The 26,011-nt window shown below is 28.5% G+C and overlaps 2 protein-coding genes across 2 annotated transcripts in view; both read left to right on the plus strand.

Annotated features, from left to right (window-relative positions):
• Nucleotides 1-3,480: 3,480 nt before the first annotated feature.
• LOC136978118 (F-box and leucine-rich repeat protein 13-like) overlaps nucleotides 3,481-26,011 on the plus strand; it is a gene marked incomplete at its 3' end in the record, with an annotated part of 38,474 nt that continues 15,943 nt past the window's right edge. Inside the window, exon 1 of the mRNA XM_067273778.1 lies at nucleotides 3,481-3,813. The remainder of the gene's footprint in view (nucleotides 3,814-26,011) is intronic.
• Nucleotides 18,079-18,975, plus strand: LOC136978117 (uncharacterized). The gene has a single exon (XM_067273777.1). The coding sequence runs from the start codon at nucleotides 18,079-18,081 to the stop codon at nucleotides 18,973-18,975; it is 897 nt and encodes a 298-aa protein (XP_067129878.1).

The following is a 26,011-nucleotide window of genomic DNA, read 5'->3' on the forward strand; positions in this document are numbered from 1 at the left end:
TGTAAAATATGCTGATTCATAATTCCCATAAAAAGATGCACAAGTGAATATAACATTCGGCTAAAGATAAATTATCTTCATCGTCTCGAATCTCATCTTCACTGTCCTTCACAAAGTTCCAAATGGTTTTGTGTATCTTCTTCACCCTGTTGTACAAAATAAAGTTTTATTGCTGACCAGCCATTAACAATTTTTTCCAGAGTCTTAAATAGAGATAGCCATCTTGTTGTCACGTGTGGAATGACATTGTCATATTCCAATTCCAAAAAATGAAAACAATCTTTTAGTTCCTTAACTCTCTTATAGCTAACAGAAAATTCGGCATATATTTTTAATTGCCAAGTTTTCAACATCGAGAGACAATGCCTTATATGCGTATCTGGCTGCATTACGAATTACATGGCGAGTTTTCTGGGTTTTCTTTACGTTAGTAACACCTAAATAGGGACCAGTTTCCTTCAGAAAGTTCTTCCGGGAGGTACCTCCCTTTGGAAGATCATTCATATATCGCGTTCCCATATACGAATAAACCTAAACCATATCGCTCTGGGAGATCCGGATCGAAAATCTCGGATATTTTTCGGGAATGGTCTAATTCGGATTTGTCGGACCCGGCCGCTTCGTTGTCAGCCTGACCGAACCTATGATGGATTTGAAAAAAGGCTCTCTTAGTTTATATATGATTTATATAACTGAAGCTTTTACACAGTAAACTTTTTTTGTAAAATTTACGATTATATTTAAAAATACCCATTTAACATACTTCTTCCCAGTCCTAATTTTCACTTAAATATAGTAAATATTTCTGTATGAAAAATCTTATATTTATAATGTATATTTCTTAGATAAAACTGTTTAATTAATACTTCTGTCAAGTTAAAATTATTTTTTATGCTAACTGGTCGGTTTTTTAATGTCTTATTTTTCAATGGGTGTGTCTTTCACCTCGAAGCATGCAGAGAACCAATGCATAAAAAAAAAAATCGATCGAATTTGACGGCCAGATGATTGAGCTGGTAAAGTGGCAACTTACCGCTCTGCGGAGTCCGAGATTAAATCCGGACGGATCGAAAAACCCCAAGAATTTTTCGGGGTAGTCCGTCTTGGATATATCAGACACTACCCTTCACCATCCGGTCGCGCTATCGTGGACCTGGCTGAACTCATGATAAGCTTGCTAAAAAGGCCCTCTTAACGCTTACAGAACGGAGATAAAAAACAAGCAATGAAAAATTTTTTACTTAACTAATTATTACTTGAATTTATAAAGTATTTTAAGTGTAACATGTACAAAGTAACGCAGACTAGTCCAAGTCAGGAGGAAATGGGCTATCTACGAGAAGGCCTATGTCCTACAATGGGCTCCTTTTTTTAACTCTTTCCGCCCTGTGGGCACTAAGAGCGCCTCTTTTAGCAAGCCCTTTAAGGGTTCGTACAGGCCCACAATGGAACGGCCGGGTGGTGAGGGACGGGAGCCGACATATCTTCTGCAATGGGCTTTAGACGGCTGTTGATGATGACAACAAAAATATTTTTCAAGGTGGAAGAAAGTTTCTATTTTTGAATAAAAATTAAAATTAGAGCATTTTCTATAAAAAAGAAAAGAAAAAAAACAAAAAGCATATCCCTAAAAATAATTATTTCAGTAATAAAAGGCTGTTCATTATGATTTTCAATGCTGAATAAACCAACAACCAATTGCTCAGCTTTCCCAACAATTTTGATGGCGCCATCTGTTATCATATTTTATTTAAAACTTTTTATATTTTTAACTATTATAAAACGGCAAGAAGCTTCATTTTGAGGGTAAGGATGCCGTTTATGAAAAAAATTGTAAATGCTAATAACGAATAAAATCGTCATTAAGTCCCACCCTACTGTAGATACACACGACCACCTTTATCTCCCCACCCCTGGACCTTTAATCACCAAAATTTAATAGCATCAATCCTCCTAATAATCAAATCTCCTTGCAAAATTTCAGAAATTTTAGACCAAAAGCACAGAAGTTATTAAGCTTCAAACATGGTGAACAAAATCGTGTCCCCTACACACCACTAACATTCATACATATAGAATAAACTCCAAATTTTTTTTTTTTTTTTTTTTTTTTTTTTTTTTTTTTTTTTTTTTTTTGCAATTCTCGATCTTTGAAGGTGACCTAAGTCCAAAAATGTAAAAATCTTGGGGGTCATTTTTCGCCCGATCGCCATACTTTCCCTCTGTTATAACAGCCAGGAAAGTGAAAATATCATCTTGATCCGACCTATCTATTAAAAATAACAAGAGCCAGGATTAATTTTGAATCAGAGCCTATCACTAGGAGGACCATTTAATGTCTTCCTCTTACTGACGAAAACGAAGAATAAATATATAAAAGTTTTTCGAGTTTCTAAATACAGTAAAAGCAACTTCCTCTGTTTTATGCTTAGTACAGTATATCTCTTTCTGATGGCCTAAATTATTAGAGTATAAATATTCGGAAATTTGAATTAAATTGGAATATAAGTCCATCATGGCAGTAGAAGAATGTCTTACAGTCATTACAAAATGTGATTTTGCTTCTGATTTTTTCTTTTTTAGTTTTTTTAATCATTTATTAACAGGCCTAAAAGAAGGTTGTTTAAAACGAAGAAAAACATTTCATTTGAGCAAACAGCGAACTCGAGCTCTTTGAAACAGTGTCGTGTTTAGGGGAGGGCCTACGGGGCCCTGAATCCGAAAGTAATAAAGTTACAAAGAAAACAAATAGGTTACTTGAAATGAAGAAACCATTAATAATACGATTGAAATCACTCCTCCAACACGTAGTGTGAAGTATTGAGTATAGGGTGAAAAATCTCACTGGGTAAAAAAGAAAGGTCAACAGATTTTTCTGGGATATGTTAAAAGGGTGATAGCACGATATCCGTAACCGGTCTCGCCAGTGCTACCTACACCAGCGACCCCTAAGTCTATAATCTAGTATTAATTCTGTTTCTTCATGGGAGCTCCCAACATTCTTCTGGCCCAGGGCCCCTTACGTTCTAAAGACGACACTGCTTCCGAAGGTAGTAAAATATCCTTAAAAGCCACCATTTTGATATATGTCATGTATACTTTTCCATACAAACAGTGACTATCAGTTTCCTTAATAATATAAACATTTAAATCCCAATTTTATAATGTAAATTTAAATTATAAGAAATGATATAGATAGAATTATTTTTGCTAGTGAATTAATTATTTGACAAATACTGGCACCTTTACATAAGTTTAACAATTTTATATTTATATTTTAGTGAAATAGAAACGTTTTTAAATTCTATATATCTATGTAATGAAATGACTTATATTTCTCTAATAAAAATTACTTTTAATTTAAAATACAATAATAATAATAACAAATTATATATATACATATATATATATAAATTATCAATATTAATAATACAATATTTTTAATTATCTATACACTAGCGCCATCAGATTTGTAGCGGACGAATGACGAAACGTATGGCGGACAAGACCGAGCTAATCAGATGACAGATTAAGTATTTGGTTATGTTGAAACGATTGACGCTTGCAATTCTTATCCTAAATGTAATTTTACAACCGATATAAAATATTTAGCGGTATAGGATATAATACATAACGGTATCGTGGCTAATACCGCCGAAAAAGAATTGATCGTGTGACCTTGGCATCTAAGGAAAATTCCCTGCTTTTTGAATATTGAGCTTTTCCTATTCTTCTTCATCTTATTTTTCAAAAGAATCTTTTAAGCAAAGCAAATGATGGATTTTCTTTTTTTTTTAACATCTCATTTTAGTGGTAAGTTTAAATACTTGTGCTTAAATTCATTCAATTTCTAGTAATAATAATAATAGGCTAATTATCACTGTAAAAAAGTGATAATAAAAGATGCATAATTTTTAATTATAATTGCAAAAAATAAGTTATGTAATTATAATATATATATGCTTACATCAAATACTATAATGATATAAATTTCTTTAAAACCACTTTTGTATTATTATGTTGATGTAGTTAATACATTAATATTTTGTTTATCCAGTATCTTCAATTTTCTTACTTGTGTTTATTCATTTCTGCTTTACATACTGAAAATAGTTAAAATATTTGTAATAAATTTATTACTATATTGGCATTACTAATTCTATAATTTAAATGAAATTTAAATTATAGAAATTACAGATGTATACCTATATTCTTCACTTATACTACCTAATATATATTTACTGTTATATTCAAATAATAGCTGCAATATACTGTTTTAAGGAAATGACATATTACAATCAGATTAAAAAAAATTAATTTTTTTATTATTATTTTTGTTATATTTTATATATATATGAGAGAGAGCAAGCTACAATACTTTTGCATATACAAAATACAAAATAATTAAATATAATTTAAATTTAATTTTGACAGTTTGAAGTTTCTCAGAAATTCACTTGTTTTCTTATAGATTTTTTTCCCCCTTCTGTTAAAACTGTATTGTAAAGAAGCGAAATATTGATATATTGATCAAACTGTCAATGTTGGGTATGTCAAAGATATTTAGTTATTTATCGAGTAGAAAATAAAAGAAAATATTAATATAAGAAAAAATTAATTTAAAAAATTGATTAAAATGAAGAATTTATTCCTTTAAATTTATATATTAATAAATTTTCATTATTTTCTGTTTCTTATCGAGTGTAATATGAAATCTGTTATGGTATGGATAAAAGTAATGAAATTTTGTACGGTTATAAATTAAACAATATTTAAATTTAGTAAAGATATTGCCTACTAAATTTAAACTGAATTAATATGATGACTCGTTATTTGATTCCTTATTTTCTGAGGCCCCTGAAACAGGAAAATCATCATTCCTGTTAATGTACACTACTTAGGGTCAAAATTTTAAATATTTATCTTATGTTATCATTTTAATTTATTTCATCTTATACAATATGAAATAACTTTTATTTGTAAATTTTAATAAGTATTTGTAAGCATATATAGATCAAGAATAAAAATTATGATTGTGAAATTTGTCACGTTCAATATCTATTTTTTTTTTTTTTGTGTGTCTGTTTAAATCATTAGAACGTAAATAAGTATTATTTATCAAAAATAATTTTATTCTCTTAATCATATATTCATTTTAGTTTTAGATTAAAAAATATTGTATACTTTTCTACTCATTAAGTAAAATATTTTCAAATGTAACTTCTAAAATTGCACATGAAATTTTCTTATAAATTATTTATGCAGAAATTACAATATTATGTTACACATTTTAAAAATGTAATTTGTGAACATTCAGTTAAGTGATGTCTTTTCTGTTTTAAAGTATGATATTTGTTAAAATTTGAGTATTCAATTTATTTAAAAGAACTTTAATGACAGTATTATTACCATATTTTCTGGTGTATAGGACAATTTTTTAACCCAGGAAAATCTTCTCAAAAGTCAGGTGTTGTCTTATAGGGAGAGTATATCCCAAACTATGTTTTAACTGTAAAAGTTAGGGGTCGTCTTATATGCCGGAAAATATGATAATTTTTGATCCCAACAATGTTTAAAAATTATAGAATAAGTAGAATTGTTTATACTATTTTAGTATGTACTGTACTTTTAATTTTATAAATTTTAACTGATAGATGAAGTGATAAACTCTTCATATTTTCAGAATTTATTTTTACTAGCATCTTCTATCGATATTGATTGAAAAAAATAAAAGATACATACCATGAGAATATAAACAATTATGCTTGTAATAAATATAAAGAAATTAAAAATACTGTAATATAAAATTTGAATTTGTTAATAATTAAATAATTTTCTTGATAAATTATAAATTATTGTATTTTAACATAAAATTACCATCATGGTGACATTTGAACATAAATGAAAATGTTTTTCTGTCATCTACAAACTGCTATTTTTCGTTTATAACAGATTTAAAATTAAATAAATATAATTGTAAATAATAAAAGTTTATACATATTGAAGTCATTACACAAATTTATTTGAACAGTTTTAACTGGTGGTAAAAAATTTTTTTTATTGATGTTAACAGAAGTACCATAAAAGAAACAATTATAGGTTTTTTTTTTTTTTTTTTTGCTACTGATAAAATTAGAACTTTTCCATAGTGAATATATTATCTTTGTTTTCATTCTATTGAGATATAGGATTCTGTACTTTGTGCTTAAAAAAAGAAAGAAAAAATTGTTTAAAAAGAAACATAAATTAATTTAAGATTTTAAAATGTTCAGAATCTTATTTTTCTTAATGAAAATAAGTGATAAAAATGAGAATTCCTTATCTTAATATGCATGATGAAAATACTTAGTTGAAGTAATAGTTTTTATGTTCTAATCTATATAAAATATTCTGTTATCATAAGAATCTACTGAAATTGAACTGTTTTAGAAAATATTAAATTTTAGTAAAGTGTACAATCTACTGACATTAGAATAGATAGGAATTTTATTATCTAAAATTATGTAGGACTTCCTTATTATTCATTGATAACTTCAAAATTATTAACATAAATGTAAACCCATTGCTACTGATTTCATTATTGTTAAACTTTCTAGATGTATTGTAATGCAAACAATATATATATTTTTAAATTTTAAGGGAATGAATATAAATAGATTTTATATGTTTTTATTTCCATTAAAAAATAGTGCTTTATATTTATTGACATTGACATCATAGTAATAGATTAAATATTAAGTATAATACTTGTAAGTGTATAATATATTTTTATTTAAAAAATTAATTAGAAAAAATAATTATTAATAAAAATTAAATGATGAGCTTATGATAAAAAATTTTCATGGGGAAAATTGTATCAATGCATTAAGTTTGATACTTTTCATATGTTTAAGTGAATATAGATCTGTAGTGAAAAATATACACAAGAATGTATGCTATTTGATAAATTCTAAGTTATTTGATACTAAATTATTAATTATCCATAATTAATAAATTTGAAAAGAAAATTCTAGTTACTTTGTCATTTATATAATGATTTCTTGTTGTATGAATATTTGATCAATCGTTCGATCAACATTTTCTTGTTAAAAAATTTTTGACACTATGTTCATTTTTTTATATTATATTAAATATAAGAGAATTTAATATGCTGTTGTAATAGAGATGTTAATTCAGTGTTTCAAACAGAAAAATAGTTTTCTGTTTTCTTAAAATTATCAATTTTACTTTTTAAATTGCATTAATTTTATAATTTTTGATTATATATTAAGAAGTTGAATTTTATGAAGATATATTTATGTAATGTTATTTTGTAATCCTATAACAAAAAATTTATATTTTCATTTTAATATGATTTTTGTTAACTTGTAGATATTTGTCAGTAACCTTTCTTTAAAATAGTAATACGTTTTATTTATTTTTATTTTTCATTATTTCTTTGATTAGTTTAAAAACACTTTGTATAATATTTTTTTAATTGGAACTGTCAGTTGACAAAGGATTTCCACCCCAAAATACAATAAAATCAAAAACAACAATTAAAAAAACCAAACAAATTAAAACAACTTTTTTAAAGAAATAAACAAATAATAAAAGGAGACAAAGATTAAATAATTGATATATTAATTGTTTTTTTTAGAAAATATCTTTATCAAAGGTTTTGATTTTTAATATTTTTTATGAAAATACAAATGTTTAAATGATAAAATTTTAAAATTTTGCTGAAGTTTTATTTTGAATTTAGAATACGTTTGAATTTAATAATTGAGTGTGTAGTGAAGTGAAGCTCTCTTATGATGAGTTTGATGTTTGTATGACAATTAACTGCTCAAAAATCACTTAATTAATTTAAATCATTTTTTGCATAAGAAAAAAATCCACTTTGGTCTAGGTCAGGGCTTCTTAAACTATGGGTCGCGACCCCATTTGGGGTCGCTTAGCGAAATCCATGCATTAAAATAATTTGTGAGAGTTTGAAAATGACATGCTTTGTGTTTTAGCTTTCGTGAGTTGCATTTTGTGTCACTTCGAGTGCAGCGAGACAATGATTCAACAACACTGATTGTAGTGTGAACTAATGTAGTATTGTTGCTTTTCAGTGTATTCAGTTGTCTCTGTCCTATTGTAACACAAGAGTGAACTGTGGTATTACACCACTATTGTTTTTGCAAATTTGTATATATCTTCAATATATATGTATATTTTCATTGTATTTCATATGTATATTGCAAAATATTTATATACATTTATTTTATATTTTTTTGGGGGTCACGAAAAAAATCACAATCATAAATGGGGTCGTGAATAAAAAAAGTTTAAGAAGCACTGGTCTAGGTCATGATGCAAACAGATATATTGCATCATGACCTAGACCAATTTGACCTGTGACCAGATATATGCAAGGTCAAAGTTTACAATATTAAGTCTACTGGCAAAGTTGATGTCAGAGTGTATGTATGCTCATTAAACTTCAATGGATCTTTTCCATTGCTTTGATTACTCTCAGGTTTTTATTTCTTTGTTTTTTTTACTTATAATAAACAAAGTATCTAAAACTTTGCTGATTTATATTTTGTAGTATGTTGAAACATCCCTAGAAATTTCCTTAATTAAAATTTAGGGTATATTATTTTTGGAAGTAGGCTAAATTTGAATTGATAGGCAAAATTTCAAGTAGCAAATTTTGGTGTCAAAATTTACTACTCAAAATTAAGAAGCACCTGAAACATCAATTAAAATTTATCCTACTTCCAAAAAGAATCTAGCCTAAATTTTAATTCAGAAAATTTCTGAGGATGTTAAAATATATTATAAAATATAAATCAGCAGTTTTAGATTACTTGTTTATTATATGTAAAAGAAAGAAATGCCGGAGAGTAATGAATATATTTTAATGCAATTGGAAAGATCCATTGAAGTTTGATGAGTGAAATGAGGTACTTAAGCACACCTAGTACATATCACTAAATTCAAAAAATAATAATTAAAATACTATTGAAATTAATTAAAAAATAAAAGTGTATATATTGAAATTCCTCTAAATTATAATAAATTTTAAAAAATGAAATAAATCTATAAATATTTGAAATTATTATCCAATAATTATGAAACTTTTTACTATGCTCTATATTAAATAATTAACTGATTATGAAAATTTCACCATATATATATGGTGAAATTTTCATAATCAGTTAATTATTTAATATATATATATCTACATATATTAAATAATATATATAATAATCAATATATATATATATATATATATATATATATATTTGATTGAAATTTGAAAAATTTGTTTTAAAATTTATTGACTATTAAGGATTTATTGTTATGATCATTGATTAATGTAATAAGTTAATTTAATTTACTTCTTGTTTTATAATATAATATATATTTGTCTAATTTTTTTAAAAAAGAATTAAGTGATCTCACTAATTATTAAAATATTTTTATTTAGTTTCATGTTGTTTTTATGTATAGAAACTTTTAGAGATCTTTTTATTTATTTTCATTTGGTAATGAATGAATTAAAACAACTGATATAGAATTTATTAATATAAAATATATTGAAGTTTATTATAAATATAAGAGATTATATTTTTTAATCATCTTTAAAGGCAGTAGCTAAAAAACTGCATGATGACATGACTTTCTTTAATCAGACCTGAAAATAAATAAATAGATTTATTTTCAGGACTGATTTCTGGACTGACCTATTTTTTCACCAATAAGTAAGAAAAAGAAAACTTTCCATTTAGGAACTGAAAGTTTGATATACCATAACTGTTTTTCAGAATTTCTAGCTACTAACTTCAGAATGACATAATGTTTTAATTCAACCTGTGTTTTCTTCAAACTAAAACATATGTATGTGTAAATCAGATGTACAGTACTTAAGCACTTTCAAATTTACACTGTTTATCTTCAGAAGTCTAACTTGAAAACAGGATACATTTTTACAAAATTTAGAACATATTTTCAAACTGTTTCCAATAAATTTTTTGAATATTGTTTAGATAATGATTTTAGGATATTTTCACTTATTATAAATTTATATATTGTAATTAAAACATTCTAAAAATAAAATATAATATAAAAAATTGTTTTTATTTAATTATTTATGTACTATTATATTTTAATGTTTAAATGTAAATGAATAAACACTAAATGACACATGAAAAATCAGAATAGTATGATTTGGAAGAATATCTTAATTATTATTATTCTAAAACACTTATTAGTAATTTATATGTATATGTATATAATAGATAATAGTCTATGGATATTTTTATTTTATATTATTTTTATGATGTCTTTTATGGTTTTATTTACATATCACATGTTATGCTCATCTTATTTGTAATTTTATAATCATAAATTTTGCATTTTAAACTGTAATGATTTTAAATGTATCTAAGATGTGTAAATCAGATATAAATTACATTATCAAATTATAAATGAAATAAGGGAAATGTCAATTTATGATTTGAATTGTTGATGGTTTTGAAACTGGTTCAGCATTGTCAACTGACTTGAGTTGATCTAGTGTTTGCTAACAATCTAACAAATCTTATATTTAAACTAGCAGACCTGGCCATGCGTTGTTGTGGCTCAAAATGTATCTATTATAAATGTATAACACTTCCCCCGTGGGGGGAATTTCAAAAAATCCCTTCTTAGTGTACATTCTCTTGACGTACCCTATTAAAACGCAATCAAACATGCATCTAAAATAGTATAATAGAAGCCGAGTTCTTCATGGCAAGCCTTAATCCTGTCTATCTCCTCCCAGTAGGGGGAATTTTGACATGTATATTATATAAAAACACATGCGTATTCGAATGCAACGTTGTGTCAAAATTTCAAAGAAATCGGTAGGAACAAACAAACGTTATATTTTATTTATATAGATAGATAGAAAATGATCTGCTTAAGTCCATTCTCACAGAAAAGCATAATGCCTCACAGAAAAGCAAACTTAGGTTGTCGGAGTTAGCGCCATCTGTTGGACATAAAAGCCTTAATCTATATATAAATATATTTTTGAAAGGGGAGAAATGGTGGTCTTCACATATGCCAGAAACCTTCGCAGGAGTGTATTAAACAACTTCTCGAAGTTTTGTGGCAATCGGGTAAATGGTGTAGTAATGCATGAAGGACAAACACACACACATACATTAATTTTTATATACAGGGTGGGCCAACAAAAACGAAACGGCAGAGTGTTCGTGTTCGTCCAAGCAAATCGCTTGGACAGGTCGATTTTATTTTCGAGGGGACATCTTTTACAATAAAGTTTTTGCGATTCTGAATACAACAGACAACAAAAAATTTTAAAAACTCATTTATTTTGTATTAACTAAACAAACATTTATTTCGAAAAAAATGTTTGTTTAGTTAATATTCAGATTCGCAAAAACTTTATTGCATAAGATGTCCCCTCTAGAATAAAATCGACCTGTCTGAGCGATTTGCTTGGACGAACACGAACACTCTGCCGTTTCGTTTTCGTTGGCCCACCCTGTATATAGATGATGCAGTTTTAGAACTAAAGGATTTCTGTTTCCTTTTTCTATGAAATGTTCAATGTTGTGGTTCTTTTATTTTAAATATTCCTGGAATCTTTAGATCCAAAGCATAAGGAAAGATATTTGACTAAACTGTGTTAAAAATTATAATAAAAATATTTTATGGAATATATAATAAATTAATTCATTAAAAAATCCAGTAAATTTTTAATTTATTTTGGATTCTATTATTTAAGTTTTTTAGTTATGTTTATATTTAAAAAAGAAATAGAAACACCAGAAGTTTCTAATAGTTTTGAAATTTAAATATTTTAGTTTTTTAAAAAATTACAAAATGTATAAAATATAAAAATCTTCAATTTTAAAATTTAATAAGAAAATATATGTTTTTAAAAATTTATAAAGTTTTAAAAATTCAAAACATTTTTTAATTAAAAAAAATTAAAAATACTTCTAAAAACTTGTTAAAAATTTCAACATCAAACAAATTTGTAAAAATTAAGTTGAAATAATGAACTTTCTGTCTCACTGCAGTAAATTGCTTATAGTAAGAGTTTATATTTGCAAAGAATGATTTGTTTTTATTATTAGGATGAGACTGGTTTTCCTTGATTAAAATATCACCTTCTAGAATTAGTAGTGAAAAATATAGAAGCAGCTAAGGATTTATGATATAAACATTTTGTGAAGACAAAATACGTTAGAAAGCTAACGGGATAATTAATTTACGGGAGCATAATTCTAAAGACATTTAAAAGACTAAATTCCTGTTTATGTTAAAATCATTATCAATTGCTAGGTTAAAATTTGGACTATATATTATAAAGACTTATAATATTTATATGACTTGTTCAGCATTGGGGGCCAGTAGTTTAAATTCTTGTTTGCCAGCTGTTTTTCTGATTTTGTGGGCTTAATTACATTTCAAAATAATTATAAATTTTATCATTTTAAATGTTCTATAACTTTTATTTAAAAATTACTCTAAAAGTTTGTTCAATTATAAAAGCAGAATTTGGAATTAACTTTTAAATTTGTAATTATGAAGTTATTCTTGATCTCTAGCTCAAGAATAATTAACTTTGCATTTTTTTAAAAAAGTTTTCAGTCAGAAAAGTTATTTTTTTAATATCAAATAACTGAAGTGGATACACAAAATAATGATGTGCATACAATTTTTGGATAAATTATAAAAAAATTCTCAAATTTATTTTATTAACCAGTTGCGATATTTATCTTCAAAGTAAAAAATTAATTATATTTTGTTTTTTCCTCACTAAGCAATCAACAGAACAAATTCATAATTATATATAAAGTATTATTATAATCACAGCTTTATTTTAAATGAAATTGTTAATCTACAATTTGTTTTCCAACAAATGCAAGATTTTGATGTACTGTACTTACATTTCATTTTAAATCTGTGATCTTGTATCTTATGTCATAGCTGTATCTTAGTTTCTAATATCTGTTTCAAGCCTTCTGGATTGAAATTCAAGACAACAGATAAATTTGATATAAAAGTTGTTGTTTTGTTTGCTACTAATATTCACAATTTAATTTAAAATTATCTTTAAATAAATGGATTAAGTATTTTAAAACAAGAATTTTTGTTTTATATTGATCTGATAAATATCAGTTTGATTAATAAACTTAAATTACTACTAAATATAAGTGCTTAATTATTATATTATTGAGATTATTATGATTATTTAGATGTGTATAATTAATATAAGAGGTAATAAATATATTTAGGTGTGTATATAAATGTGATGAATAGCTTTAAATTTACACAAATGTCTTATGAACATTATTTCAAAAATAATACTCATTGAAAATTTGTTATTAGTGCTTGAAATAAAATATTCTTATTCCATGTTTAATATTTTTCATCACTGTCTTTTTATTAACTTCACATTTATTTCCCCAAAAATTATATTTTCAATAACTATAATTTTTTTATGCTTTTCTTGTAATGATGTACATTTTCATTTATTCTTTTATATTTTTATTTATCAGTAAAGTTGTTTATATATTTAGTATTATCTGTTTAAAGAACTATATTGATAAAATTAATAAGCTAGACTCCAACCAAATGCTGAATTCTATCAGGCTAAATATGGCTAAATACTAAATAAATTATGCAACCAATTTGGCACTAGAGGGAGCGTTAGGTGCCATCTCTTATTAAATTTAATAATTATAATAATTAATTAATTAATTTAAATAATTTAGAACCACTGAAGAAAAAAAATCAGCCAGAGTGGGACTCGAAACCACAACTTCTGCTTACTGTGCAGATGCGTTGCCAGTTACGCTATCAGGACCTCTCCAGTCTGATCTCCTCTTCCAGCATATATAAGCTAAAGTTATAACCATTGATGGTTATTACAACGCTGATAGCTTATATATTCTGGAAGAGGAGATTGGACTGGAGGTCCTGATAGCATAACAGGCAATGCATCTGCATGGTAAGCAGGAGTTGTGGGTTCGAGCCCCGCTGTGAACCAATTTTTTTTTTTTCCTTCTTCAGTGGTTCTAAATTATTTAAATTAATTAATTAAATATTATAATTATTAAATTTAATAAGAGATGGCACCTAATGCTTCCCTCTAGTGCAAAATTGGTTGCATAATTTATTTAGTATTTAGCCATATCTAGTCTGGTAGAATTCGGCATTTGGTTGGAGTCTAGCTTATTGTATATCAGGTCTAGCAATGCTATTTATAGATAAGCTTAATATGTTTAAAATAATATATAACCTAAAAAGTAGTGCTAAGAAAATTATGTATTATTTATTAATATATAATTACAAACATTTTCATGCAATTAAACATTTTTCACAATAATAATATTATAGAATTTATCATAAACAGAATAAATACAGTTCCTGAGATGTATGTGCTTAAACTTTAATTATTGAAAAAGAGAATTTATCTAATATTACTGATTTATTGATTATTATGAAACATCAATTTTTGCTTTATTGATTATTACAAAACAATTTGTTGTGTAAATCATCAAAAATTAGAGAGCAAATTTTAATGGATATTATTTTAGAACATACCATTTCACTAATAAAAAATTTACATGAGAAAGCAGACAATACAGTAAGAATTGTAAATGATAATATAAATTGGTTTAAAATGTCTATTAGTATAAGGCAAAAATTTGTTTTATAAAATGAATTGTATATGAAGCTAATGATATTGTTAATATGTTTTGATCTACATACTGCTGAAAATTATATACAGTGGAACCTTGCTTAACAAGCATAATTCGTTCCAGAATCACACTCGTAATGCAAAACACTCATTAAGCGAAACAATTTTTCTCATATAAATTAATGTAAAATACATAATGCATTCCACACCAAAAAAAAAAGTACTCGAATATTTAATGTATAACGTTTATTCAAAGAAAACTATACAATATACATTGTTAAAGAGCATGAATCATCATTCTCTTTTCTTCTAGTGCAGAATGAACCAATCTAGAATGTGAATTCGATTTGCAGAAAACAAAAGTTTTCACAGATACTACATCTGATAAACATGCCAAACAATATGCCAAATTCTTGGGCTGTGTAAATGCTATAATTAAATATTAGAAATTAATTAATTTGACTAGAGGTAGACAGTTATGCTTCCATCTCATATTTAATGTAATAATTATAAATAATTAATTTTTAATTTAGACATTTCTAAAATTTAATTTGGAATTGGTAATTCAATTTAATATGAGATGGCAATATAACTGCCTATCTCTAGTCAAATTAATTAATTTCTAATGTTTAATTATAGCCTTTACATAGCCCAAGAATTTAACATATCATTTAACCTGTTTATTATATAACAGGATATAGTTGTTGATGTTTATAAGTAATATGTGTGAACACAAGTTTGGAAAAATGTGTGATCACAAGCAACACTAAGATGCTAGTGGAATGAGTGCTAAACACAGACTGATGGAGCATGTGCACAATCCAGGACTTTCCCCTCTCCTGGTCACTTGTTATGCAAAACATTGCTTGTTAAGTGAGTCATTTTTTTGTTTTGCTTGCTATGCGAGGTGCTCATTAAGCAAGGTTTCATTGTATCTGAAAAATTTTTAATATACTATATTTAAAAATATAGTATATTAGATTTTTTTAAATGTTACTCATTCATTTACTAATTCAAAGGATCAAATTTGTATTTTAGAAACTTTTTAAGGTATATATGAAGACAATTATGCCAAAAATATATAAAGATTATAGTTTAGAGGCTTATGAAGTAAATGAACTTTTTTGAATTAATAGAGAAATATTAGTAGTATTCTAAATGGACAAAAATATTTACAAATAGAATTGAAACTGAAACTATATTTACAGTAGATGATTCTGAGATATGTAATATATATTTCATGAATTTCAAAACAATCATGATTGCTTATCTGATGAATTTTGTTTACAGTTTCTGAATAATAAGAATGTAAACTGAATAATCACTGCATTAGGAACACCTGCCTAATAATGTGTTAGTTCACCTTTCTGGATGATCATGATCATGAATTGCAAACACCAGGGTATGCACTCTGCCAGATGCCAAACATCCTGTTATTTTTTGTTTCTATATTGTCTGCTTGGATCTTGTTTATAAATAGGACTTATTGTACTGGTGTAGTTTCTGATTAGCAAAGAGAGGAACTCTCAATCAGATGTGAAAACAAACTTCCTCTCTCTTCTAATCAGAAACTATACCAGTATAATAAGTCTTATTTATAAACAAGGTCCAAGTAGACAATATTTTTCTTTTTTGTTTTTATATTAAGGATGTAGAGGTAAAAAGAATTAATCCTCTGCTCTTAACTGAAGCAGTTTTGTCAGTTGATGCATGTTTCGCAGAGAAGTAGATGACAAACTCACCACACGTTCCAGTATATCTTATACATTTTTTATAAAGTTGCACCATGAGGGCATTTGGAGACCAAGGTAGTGTGTGGAATTCATTGTCCTGTTCCTCCAACCATTCCCGAGTGAGCCTTGCTTCTTGATGCAGTGCATTGTCATGTTGAGACATGGCATCATTGTCAGGAAACAGCCTGGAGATATGGGTGTAGATCAGTGATTCTTAAAAGGGGGCTGCGGCCCCTGGGGGTCCATAAGAAGTTTGCCGGTGTGAATTTGCAGAATATAATAAAAAGAAAATTGATGTATAACCGAATATTTTATTGAAAAGTGAAATAAGAAAGATAAAGTTTTCCTATTTAGTTTTTTTTATTTCTTATTTCTTCCTACATACAACTTTGTTAGTACAGAAGAAATAAATGCAAATATGCTACTTACACTGCAGTATTTACTTTTTTTATTTCAAAGTAATTCTAAGAAACTATTAATGCTTGGAATTTTAAAAATAATTAGGAAAAATAGTAGGCTTAGTAGTAGGTTTTGAAAATTTAAATATTTTTGCAAAAGATATCAAAATCTTTACCACAAGTTGTGGGTGTTTTAGTTTTAGTTTAGTTTTAGCATTAACTTTAGATCGAATAATAGTGCATTTCTTTACTAAAAACTGAACCTGTTACCGGTGTAATTTGCGTGAAAAAATCTTCTTTCCACAAACGTTTTCGAGCTTTCAAAATAGCTCTTCTTCAGGTAGAGAAAAAATTCCAGCTACCTGGAGTGTATGCCATCCCGCTGAAAGACCACAGGTGTGACGAAGACTTATGGTACATCGGCTCCACTAAAAGATCGCTAGTAGCGAGAATTAAAGAGCATAAAGCAGACATCCGTCACCAAAGATGTACAACCGCTTTGGCACATTACGCCACGGAACCGGATATTCAGCCAAGGTTTGACGAGGCCAGGATCATCCACACCACACCCCTTATACACCATTTGAGATGGATGGAGGCAGTACACATACACAAAACCGCCCGGGATAAAAAATGTATTAACAGCAAAGAGGAGTTATCGTTATCCATCGCATGGCAAATGCTCATATATGACGGATGACATTACAGGAAAGTTTCCACTTCCGCCCACGCGCAGCGGTGACGACATCAGCATGAGTAACATTTCGAATCTTGTGCACGGCTCTTTCGAAAATCTGTTCCATCGAACGTTTTTTTAAAAATTGTCCGTTTTTCACCTGATGAAGAACTTTTATGTTTGAAAACATTTGTGAATATTGTAATTATATGTGATAACACACTGTTCTTGGTTTTTTGTGTGAGGTTACTTTCTCCCCACCTCAAGGGCTACCCATATACCATTGATAACCCAGTTGAGCTCATCCACCTCCTTCGGGCTGTATCTTTGACGCCGCAGTATATTACCATGCTAGACTTTAAATCTATGTACCCATCGGTGGAGCTCCCTCCAGCTTTTTGCTCCCTTAGGGACCTTTTGCTTAATTTGACTCAAGAACAAGCATTACACCACCAAGTCATTGAATTAGCCCATCTGATCTGTTATAATTCTATCTTTGCGTTCGACGGAGAAGTCTACAAACAAAAAAGAGGAGTCCCCATGGGTAGCCCAGTATCCGGGGACCTATGCAAAATGGTCGTTAGGCAACTGGAACAAAAAATACTTCCGCTGTTCCTCCCGAACATCTTACTCTATAGGAGGTATGTGGACGACATCCTCATCATGTGGAAGACAATACCTGACATTTCAAATTTCGTACAAACCGTTAACGATAATTCCTACGGCCTAACGCTGGAAATGGAACAATCTAGCAATACTGAGGTCCATTTTTTGGATATAAACATTAAAGTAGAAGGATCCGCCATCGTCACGTCGGTATACCGTAAACCTTATGCCGACTCTATATACATACCGGTGGGTTCATCTGACTCATTCACCTACAAGGCTGCAGCATTTAATACTTTGATTAAAAGGGCCTTTTCCCACTCGTTCACCACGCAAGCCCTCAACACCGAATTGAATTATATCAAGAGGATAGCAGCCAAGCACGGTTACCATGGTCTAACACACCGTCTAATTGAGCGACTTCAACGCTCACAATACGCACCCACTACGCGCACGAAGACCAACACTGGCCAGGATGAATGTACACGCCTCCCAGTCACCTTTAACCCATATGTTAAAGCTATATACGCTGAGATCGCTGGAAAACAACAATTACAAATAGCCTATAGAAGATGCCCGACAATCTACGACATCCTCAGAAATGGAAAAGGCAGTCCAGTTCGTGGCAGGCTTCCTGGCGTGTACTCTATCCCGCTGAAAGATAACAGATGTAACGAGAGCCTTGTATATATCGGCTCAACCAAGCGATCTTTAAATACCAGAGTACAAGAACATCAAGCGGACCTTCGGCACGGGCGGTACACCACGGCCCTAACCACCTTTGCATCTGATCCCGATATAGAACCGGAGTTCGACAAAGCTGACATCATCGACACTACGCCCCACCTGGAGCAACTAAAATAGCGGGAAGCTATATCCATCTGTAAGGCTAACCACCAGACCACATGTATAAATTGGAAGGATGAGATTAATCTTTCTATAGCGTGGCAGGCCCTCATAAACAACGATCTATAAATACCAACATCAGCGCACGAATGCGCATGACCACCTTAATGTTCGTTATGCTAGCTCCATATTTTTGTTTTAAACATCTGCGTTCTATTTTTAGATTCGGTTTTTTATTTAAATGTCTACGTTCCTTTTTTGAAGTGTTTCGTCGGAATTTTTTCTCTACCTGAAGAAGAGCTATTTGGAAAGCTTGAAAACGTTTGTGGAAAGAAGATTTTTTCATGCAAATTACACCGGTAACAGGTTCAGTTTTTAGTATTTCATCCCCGGTGTCAGAGTGAAGTGTAATTTTACATGCATTTCTTTCTTATATTGTGTTTAGTTTTAATTATTTATAATTAACCCATAAAAATGAACAAAAAACAGAAAGGAACGTTAGAAAATTTTTTTAATGTAAGTAATCGCGGACCGGGACTTTCAAAAAGAAAATATAGTGAAGAAAATACTAGTGAAAGTTCCGATGGTGATACAGTGAAAAATGCAACAGAAAAAACCACAAGTCCTAAAACTAAAGGTATAAAATTAAGTAACATTAAAATTAGTAAATACAATCGTGATTATATCAAATATGGGTTCATAAGCATAGAAGTTCAAAGAATTACAAAACCACAATGCGTCATTTGCTGTGTAGTTCTCTCCAATGAAGCAATGAAACTAAATAAATTGTTGAGGCATTTAAATTCTAAGCACAAACAATATAAAAACAAAACGCAGGATTTTTTTTATAAGAAAAAAAGACAAATTAAAAAATCAAAAGACAACTACTAAAATGTGATAAATGTGACAACTACTAAAAATAAAGAATTATTAAAAGCTTCATTTATTGCAGCTCTTCACGTTGCTAAAGCAAAAGACCATTTACAATAACCGAAAAATTATTAAAACCTGCCATGTTTAATATTTGTAAAGAACTATTTGAATCATTTGTGTCAAACAAAATTAAGGAAATACCTATGTCAAATGATACAATTTGTAATAGGACTATATTGATAGCTAATGATCTTCTGAAGCAGTTAAGTAGAATATTAAAAATTGTTTTTATTGCAAATCGATGAATCTACAGATATTGCTAACAGGAGCAGATGCTCCTGTTAGCAATATCTGTAGATTCATCGATTTGTTTCATTCATAGGGAACAATTGGCTTCCAAGGAAATGAGTACAGAATTGAATGAAGTTATGATTTCAGTAAAAATTATAAATTTCATAAAAAGAAATGCACTAAATTCAAGATTGTTTTCAATTTTTTGTGAAGAAGTTGGTGCAGATAATACTTCTTTTCTATTTCACACAGAAATGAGATGGCTTTCACGAGGAAAAATCTTTAATCGTTTATTTGAATTGAGACTGAAAGTTGAACTTTTTTTAAGTGATAAAAAAATTCTGCCTATCAAGCTATTTTGATGACAATAATTGGGTTGCTAAACTGTCGTATCTGGCGGATATTTTTACAATTCTAAATCAGTTGAATCTCTACGCAAGGATCACAGTCTAATATTTTTAATATGTATAACTAAATTGAGGCTATGAAAATGAAATTATAAAGATGGATCCAAAGAATAGATTCAAATATATATGAAATGTTTCTATTCTATTCACAATAAATCTGATTCAAAATTTCAATTTGAGAAACAAAATGTAAATTCCTTACTTAAATGTCATCTTTTAAAATTAATTGATAAATTTGATAAATATTTTCTTAATGATGAAGTTCACATTACAAAACTGTGGATTTGAGTTCCATACAACAATTATATAAATACCAATTTATCAATAGCTGATGAAGATACATTATTAGAATTAATAAATGATTGAAATTTGAATTCTGTGTTCAAAACTAAAAGTGTGTCCCAATTTTGGATACAAATTCGTGCAGAATATTCTCCCCTGTTTTCAGCAGCAATGCAAAATTTGCTGCCTTTCGCTAGTACATATCTGTGTGAGAAAGGGTTCTCAACTATGGTGGATATAAAAACAAAAAAATGCAATCGATTGTGATTATATGCCTTCTTGCAGATAGCATTACAAACAATTGAACCAAGAATTAACAAATTAGTTGAGGATATTCAGCAGCAGAAATCTCATTAAATTATTTTTGAACATTTTTTGTTTTTCTATGAATTTTTAAATGTTTCTTATTTTATTCTTTGTTAAAAATTAATGAGTTCTTATGTTTAATTGTGAAGTTTGAATGTTATTTAAATAGATAATGAAATAAAAAAGTTATGATTTACATTTATTATATAAAAAAATAAAGTAATAATAAAAAAATCAATTTATTATAGATAATTTAACAAATATAAATTATTATTAAAAAATGTGGGTCACAAAAAAATTATGAAATATTTGGTGGGCCTTGAGTATAAAAAGGTTAAGAACCATTGGTGTAGATGATCACCTAACAGGTTCCTGTATCAATCACTATTCAAGGATGACAACAAATGCCCTAGTCTTGCCAAGAAAACACTCCTTAGACCATGATACTATCATCACCAGCTTGTGGAACCCAAACTGTGCAACTTGAGGATGCGGCTTCATACTGTTTATGACAGATTCAGATTCTGCCATCAATGTGGACCAGCATAATATGGGACTCATCACTCCTGACAACCTTCTTCCACATATCCAAGGTCCAATGATGTCTTTCCCTTGCCCATGCAAGGTGTTATTTGCAATGGCATGTGGTTGATGGCTATTGAATCCCTGTCAATGCTACATTCATGGCATGGTCTTTGTCAAAACATATCTGTTTTGTCCATTCTTGTACTGGCAGGTAATCTGTTTCACTGTGGCATGCCTTTGTTCAGATACTAATCTTGACACTAGTGTTGTGGAGTTGGAGTTGCTGGAGTCTGATGTTTTAGAACAGAGTCAGAATTATACAAATTACCACCTTTTAAACACTCCAGCAAATAATCAGCATCATTCCAGTCAGGGTCAGTAAAATTCTTTTGACTTCAGCACTAGACTGCCAGTGATGTGAAGATCGAATAAAAGGGTGTGGGTTACGCAGGCTCTTCAAAGAATGGCTGTTTGAAGTTTGTGCTCCAAGCATCAAGGATTACTTTCAGACCAATGAATTGTCATCGAAAGTACTGTTGCTATTGGACAATGCACCAGGACACCCAAAAGACCTTGAAGATAATTTGCTGGAAGACTTGGCTGACAGTTCAGTTTCTGCCTCTGAATACCACTTTATTGATTCAACCAATGGATCAAAAGGTTATTGCAGGTTTCAGGAAATTGTACTTTCGAGCACTGTTTTGTCGGTGTTTTGAAGCATCGCAGTTCTCCTCAGCAATGACATTAAAAATGTTTGGAAAGAAAAATTTGATATTTTTGAAGCTATATAGCTCATTCAAATGGCATGGTCAGAAGTCACTCAACGACAGTTGAATTCTGGTTGGCAAAGCTGTGTCCCTTCTGCATTCAGGGAGACAGATGATGTCCCTGAAATTATGGATGAAATTGTGAAAATTGCTAGATATCTCAAATTGGAGGTTAATGAAGGTGACATTGAAGAGCTCATGGAACCTGAAACTTTCGTTAACCGATCACCCACTGTATTGTTATTTGAAAAATTAAATAACAGTTGCTACACATAAAATTATATTTTTCCAAATATTAATAATTATAATATAGTAATACTTTCTGATTATTATATAAATAAATTTAATGTATTCTCTCACCACACTGGTTTGTTTAAAAACAATACTCACACCCAAAACTCCACACTGGTTCACACTGGTGATTGGTTTTGGGTGTGAGTATTGTTTTTAAATAAATTTAATTTGCTATTAATACTGTGAGTTACATATTTATTTCTTTGCAGTTATTTATCATTAATTTATTGTGAATAAATTTCCTTTTTATTTACAAGAATTTTTTAAGAATGTTATAAAATCCAATCCATTATAATTCCATATATATATATATATATATATAATATATATAAATATTATATTATAATATATATTTAATGTTTAATTTTATTATATATATATTTATTGTAAATATATAAAGTTAATTATATAGATAAAATTAGTATTGGTTAATTTACAAAACAAAGTTGATTTTGGCTCATTGAATGAATATATTGTTTTAAAACAAACAGAATGAACTTATTTTTGAAAATTCTGTTATATTATTAAAAGAGAAGAAATGTTTACATTTGAGTGATGTGTCTAGTAAATAAGTATTCTTGTCAACACAAACATTTTGAAATAAGCTTGCAAACTGAGGTGCAGATTGTAAAGATATAAAATATTGTTTTAATAAGCCTACTAAAACCTTTTGATAATCTATTAATAATAAATTTTAATTAAATACAAATATAGGGTAGATGTACCAGTTTGGCCAGTGTACCAGTTCTGGCCAGAAAACAAATTTAACTTAAAAATATAATCACCACATATTCAAATCTGTCCAACAAAGCAAACTTTTATTGTTAACTGTTCACACAGTTAACAATAAAAGTTTGTTTCATTTGTGATTATATTTTTAAGTTAAATTTGTTTTCTGGCCAGAACTGGTACTACACAGGGTAGATGTACCAGTTTTGGCCAATGTTGTAAGAATGATAAGATCATTTTTCAGTAATAAAATTTTAATTTTATAGTATATTCAAAATAAATAACTGCTCTGTTTGTTATTTTTATTATTATTATTATTATATAAGGAAATGTGCAGTACAAAAATATAAAATGATTCAGTAGAGAGTAGTTATATGGCGTGTGTTTTATATGTAATGTGAATGTGTTTTTATATGAAGCAATTTTTATATTATATGCAAGGGTCACTTAAAAATTTTAAAATATCACCAACCATTTGCCAGTTTTTAATTTTTTTTTGCCACTTCAAATTATTTATTGCCAGCAGTTTTATTACTAATTAATGAAGGTGCTGGTGGTCTTATCAGTTTGGTGTCTAGAAAGCAAAAGTAATATGTTAAGCTGTCACTTACAAGAAGAAAATCAGACGTTTGGGTTTCCAATTTAAATGAAATTTGGTGAGTACATAGCGTTAAATACAAACAGTTCCTTGTCCAAATAATAGAATCTACTTCTCAAGTGTTTCCCAAAAATGGGCTACTGAAAATTTAATATTTATCTTCTAAGTCTGAAAGTGTCACATCTGTGAGTGGTGATAGTTGAGTGGATAAGATTCAAGTCACTGGAGCTAAATGATGTAGGTTCAGAACTTTGGAATTTTAGTTTAGCTTTGTTTTTTTTTTATGTTTAATATTATTATTTTACCACATTACTAGCATTTATTAGTTCTCACATTTAAGCTTATAAAACAAGATTAAAAATTGTGACATCATTTCCTGTTTAGCGAAAACAATTCAATGTAGATTAACTCATCTACATTGTTAAATAAAATTTTTATTCCCTCATATTCATTTTAAGATATGGTGGTATTGTGATATTTGAATTGTAACAAACATAAATGCATGAGGAAATTGTCTATAATATTAACAATTAAAAAAATAGGGTGGCATAGTTGCAGTGTTTTATCTTCATACCACTTATTTTTTTTGTCTATGTTTAGTAACATCTGAAACTTATTATCTTGCGAGATCATGGTATGTAAACTATGTGAAAATAAATGTGAAGAAGTAAAAGCCTTATTTAACAGTGTAAAAAAAATAAATATATATAGACTTGTTACACTTTTACACTTTAATTTCTATAATAAATACTTAGTCTTTTGTCAGTATCTCATTTTGTATTTTCTCAATTAAACCCCAGGATTCAAATAATTATATCTCTATTCCCCAGGATTTATTCAAAGACAAAGATGTTAAAAATAAACCCTGGGTTGAAAAGCATGAGCAACATGTTGAAGATACTTGCACTATATTGTTTAAAGTGACAGATAAGGAGTTTAACTAAAATTATATCTCTACAATTTGTCTAGAGTCAGACAGTGCTTTTTATTCAAAGGTTCATGGAAACATTTTTGAAAGAAAATTATGAATATTGTCAAATATCAAACATGGGAAAATTACAATTCAATTCGTAAGTTAGTGTTTGACAGGCCCTCACAATTCACCTTTTGAGGAACAGGCTGAATTTACACAGCCATTCAAATGTTCAGGAGTATGAGTGAACCTTTGCCTTTTTTTTTTAATTGAACAAAATATGGACTATACTAATTTCAATCTGCTCTACAGCTTTACAATTGGAAGTTCTATCTGCAATAGAAGCTGAGATAATTTGTTTTGGGAGGTAGGGGGAATTTAGTAGTGTACTGGTATCAATGAATAGTTCATACTTGTTAATGTGTGAAAGCAGGCATCATTTACATAAAACTGACAGTTCTCGAAGAACTATTAGCCTGAATTGCTTTTTAGGAGACACCTTGTATATACAGTCAAACCTTGGGTTTCTAACTTAATTCATTCCTGAAAGTTGTTTAAAAACCACTTTGTTCTGAAACTGAAACAAATTTTCCCGTAAACAATATAACATGGATTAATATGTTCATGACCCCCCAAAAAGTCTTTCTAGCTGTTTTTGTGCATAAAAATACCTATAAAGGCAATATATATACTATTATTTTATATATATCTATACTTATTCTATATATACATATTAAAGCAAAATGTTCCATCACCACCAACCAGAACCAAAACTTAACACTTACAAAGAAGTGCTATAAATAGAGATTCAACTCTGACTGCCTGCATGAAATATAACCAAATCAATCAAGACTGACAATAAGTACTTTATCCACACTTTCCAAAATATTGTGTTTCAATTGATTTCAACTTTGGTTTCAGTTTCTGTGTAAAGGCCGGTTTTAATTATTTTATTATTTTTAGTTTGAATTAACTGGCTATCTAGTATTAATAAATACTAATATTTCATATTATATTAATAAATTTTTGTCATTTAATAAAGAATCATCACACACTGGAGTAAGATGCA

Source organism: Centruroides vittatus, unplaced genomic scaffold (assembly GCF_030686945.1).
Source record: "Centruroides vittatus isolate TY-2023 unplaced genomic scaffold, ASM3068694v2 contig_489, whole genome shotgun sequence".
Classification (NCBI taxonomy): Eukaryota; Metazoa; Arthropoda; class Arachnida; order Scorpiones; family Buthidae; genus Centruroides; species Centruroides vittatus.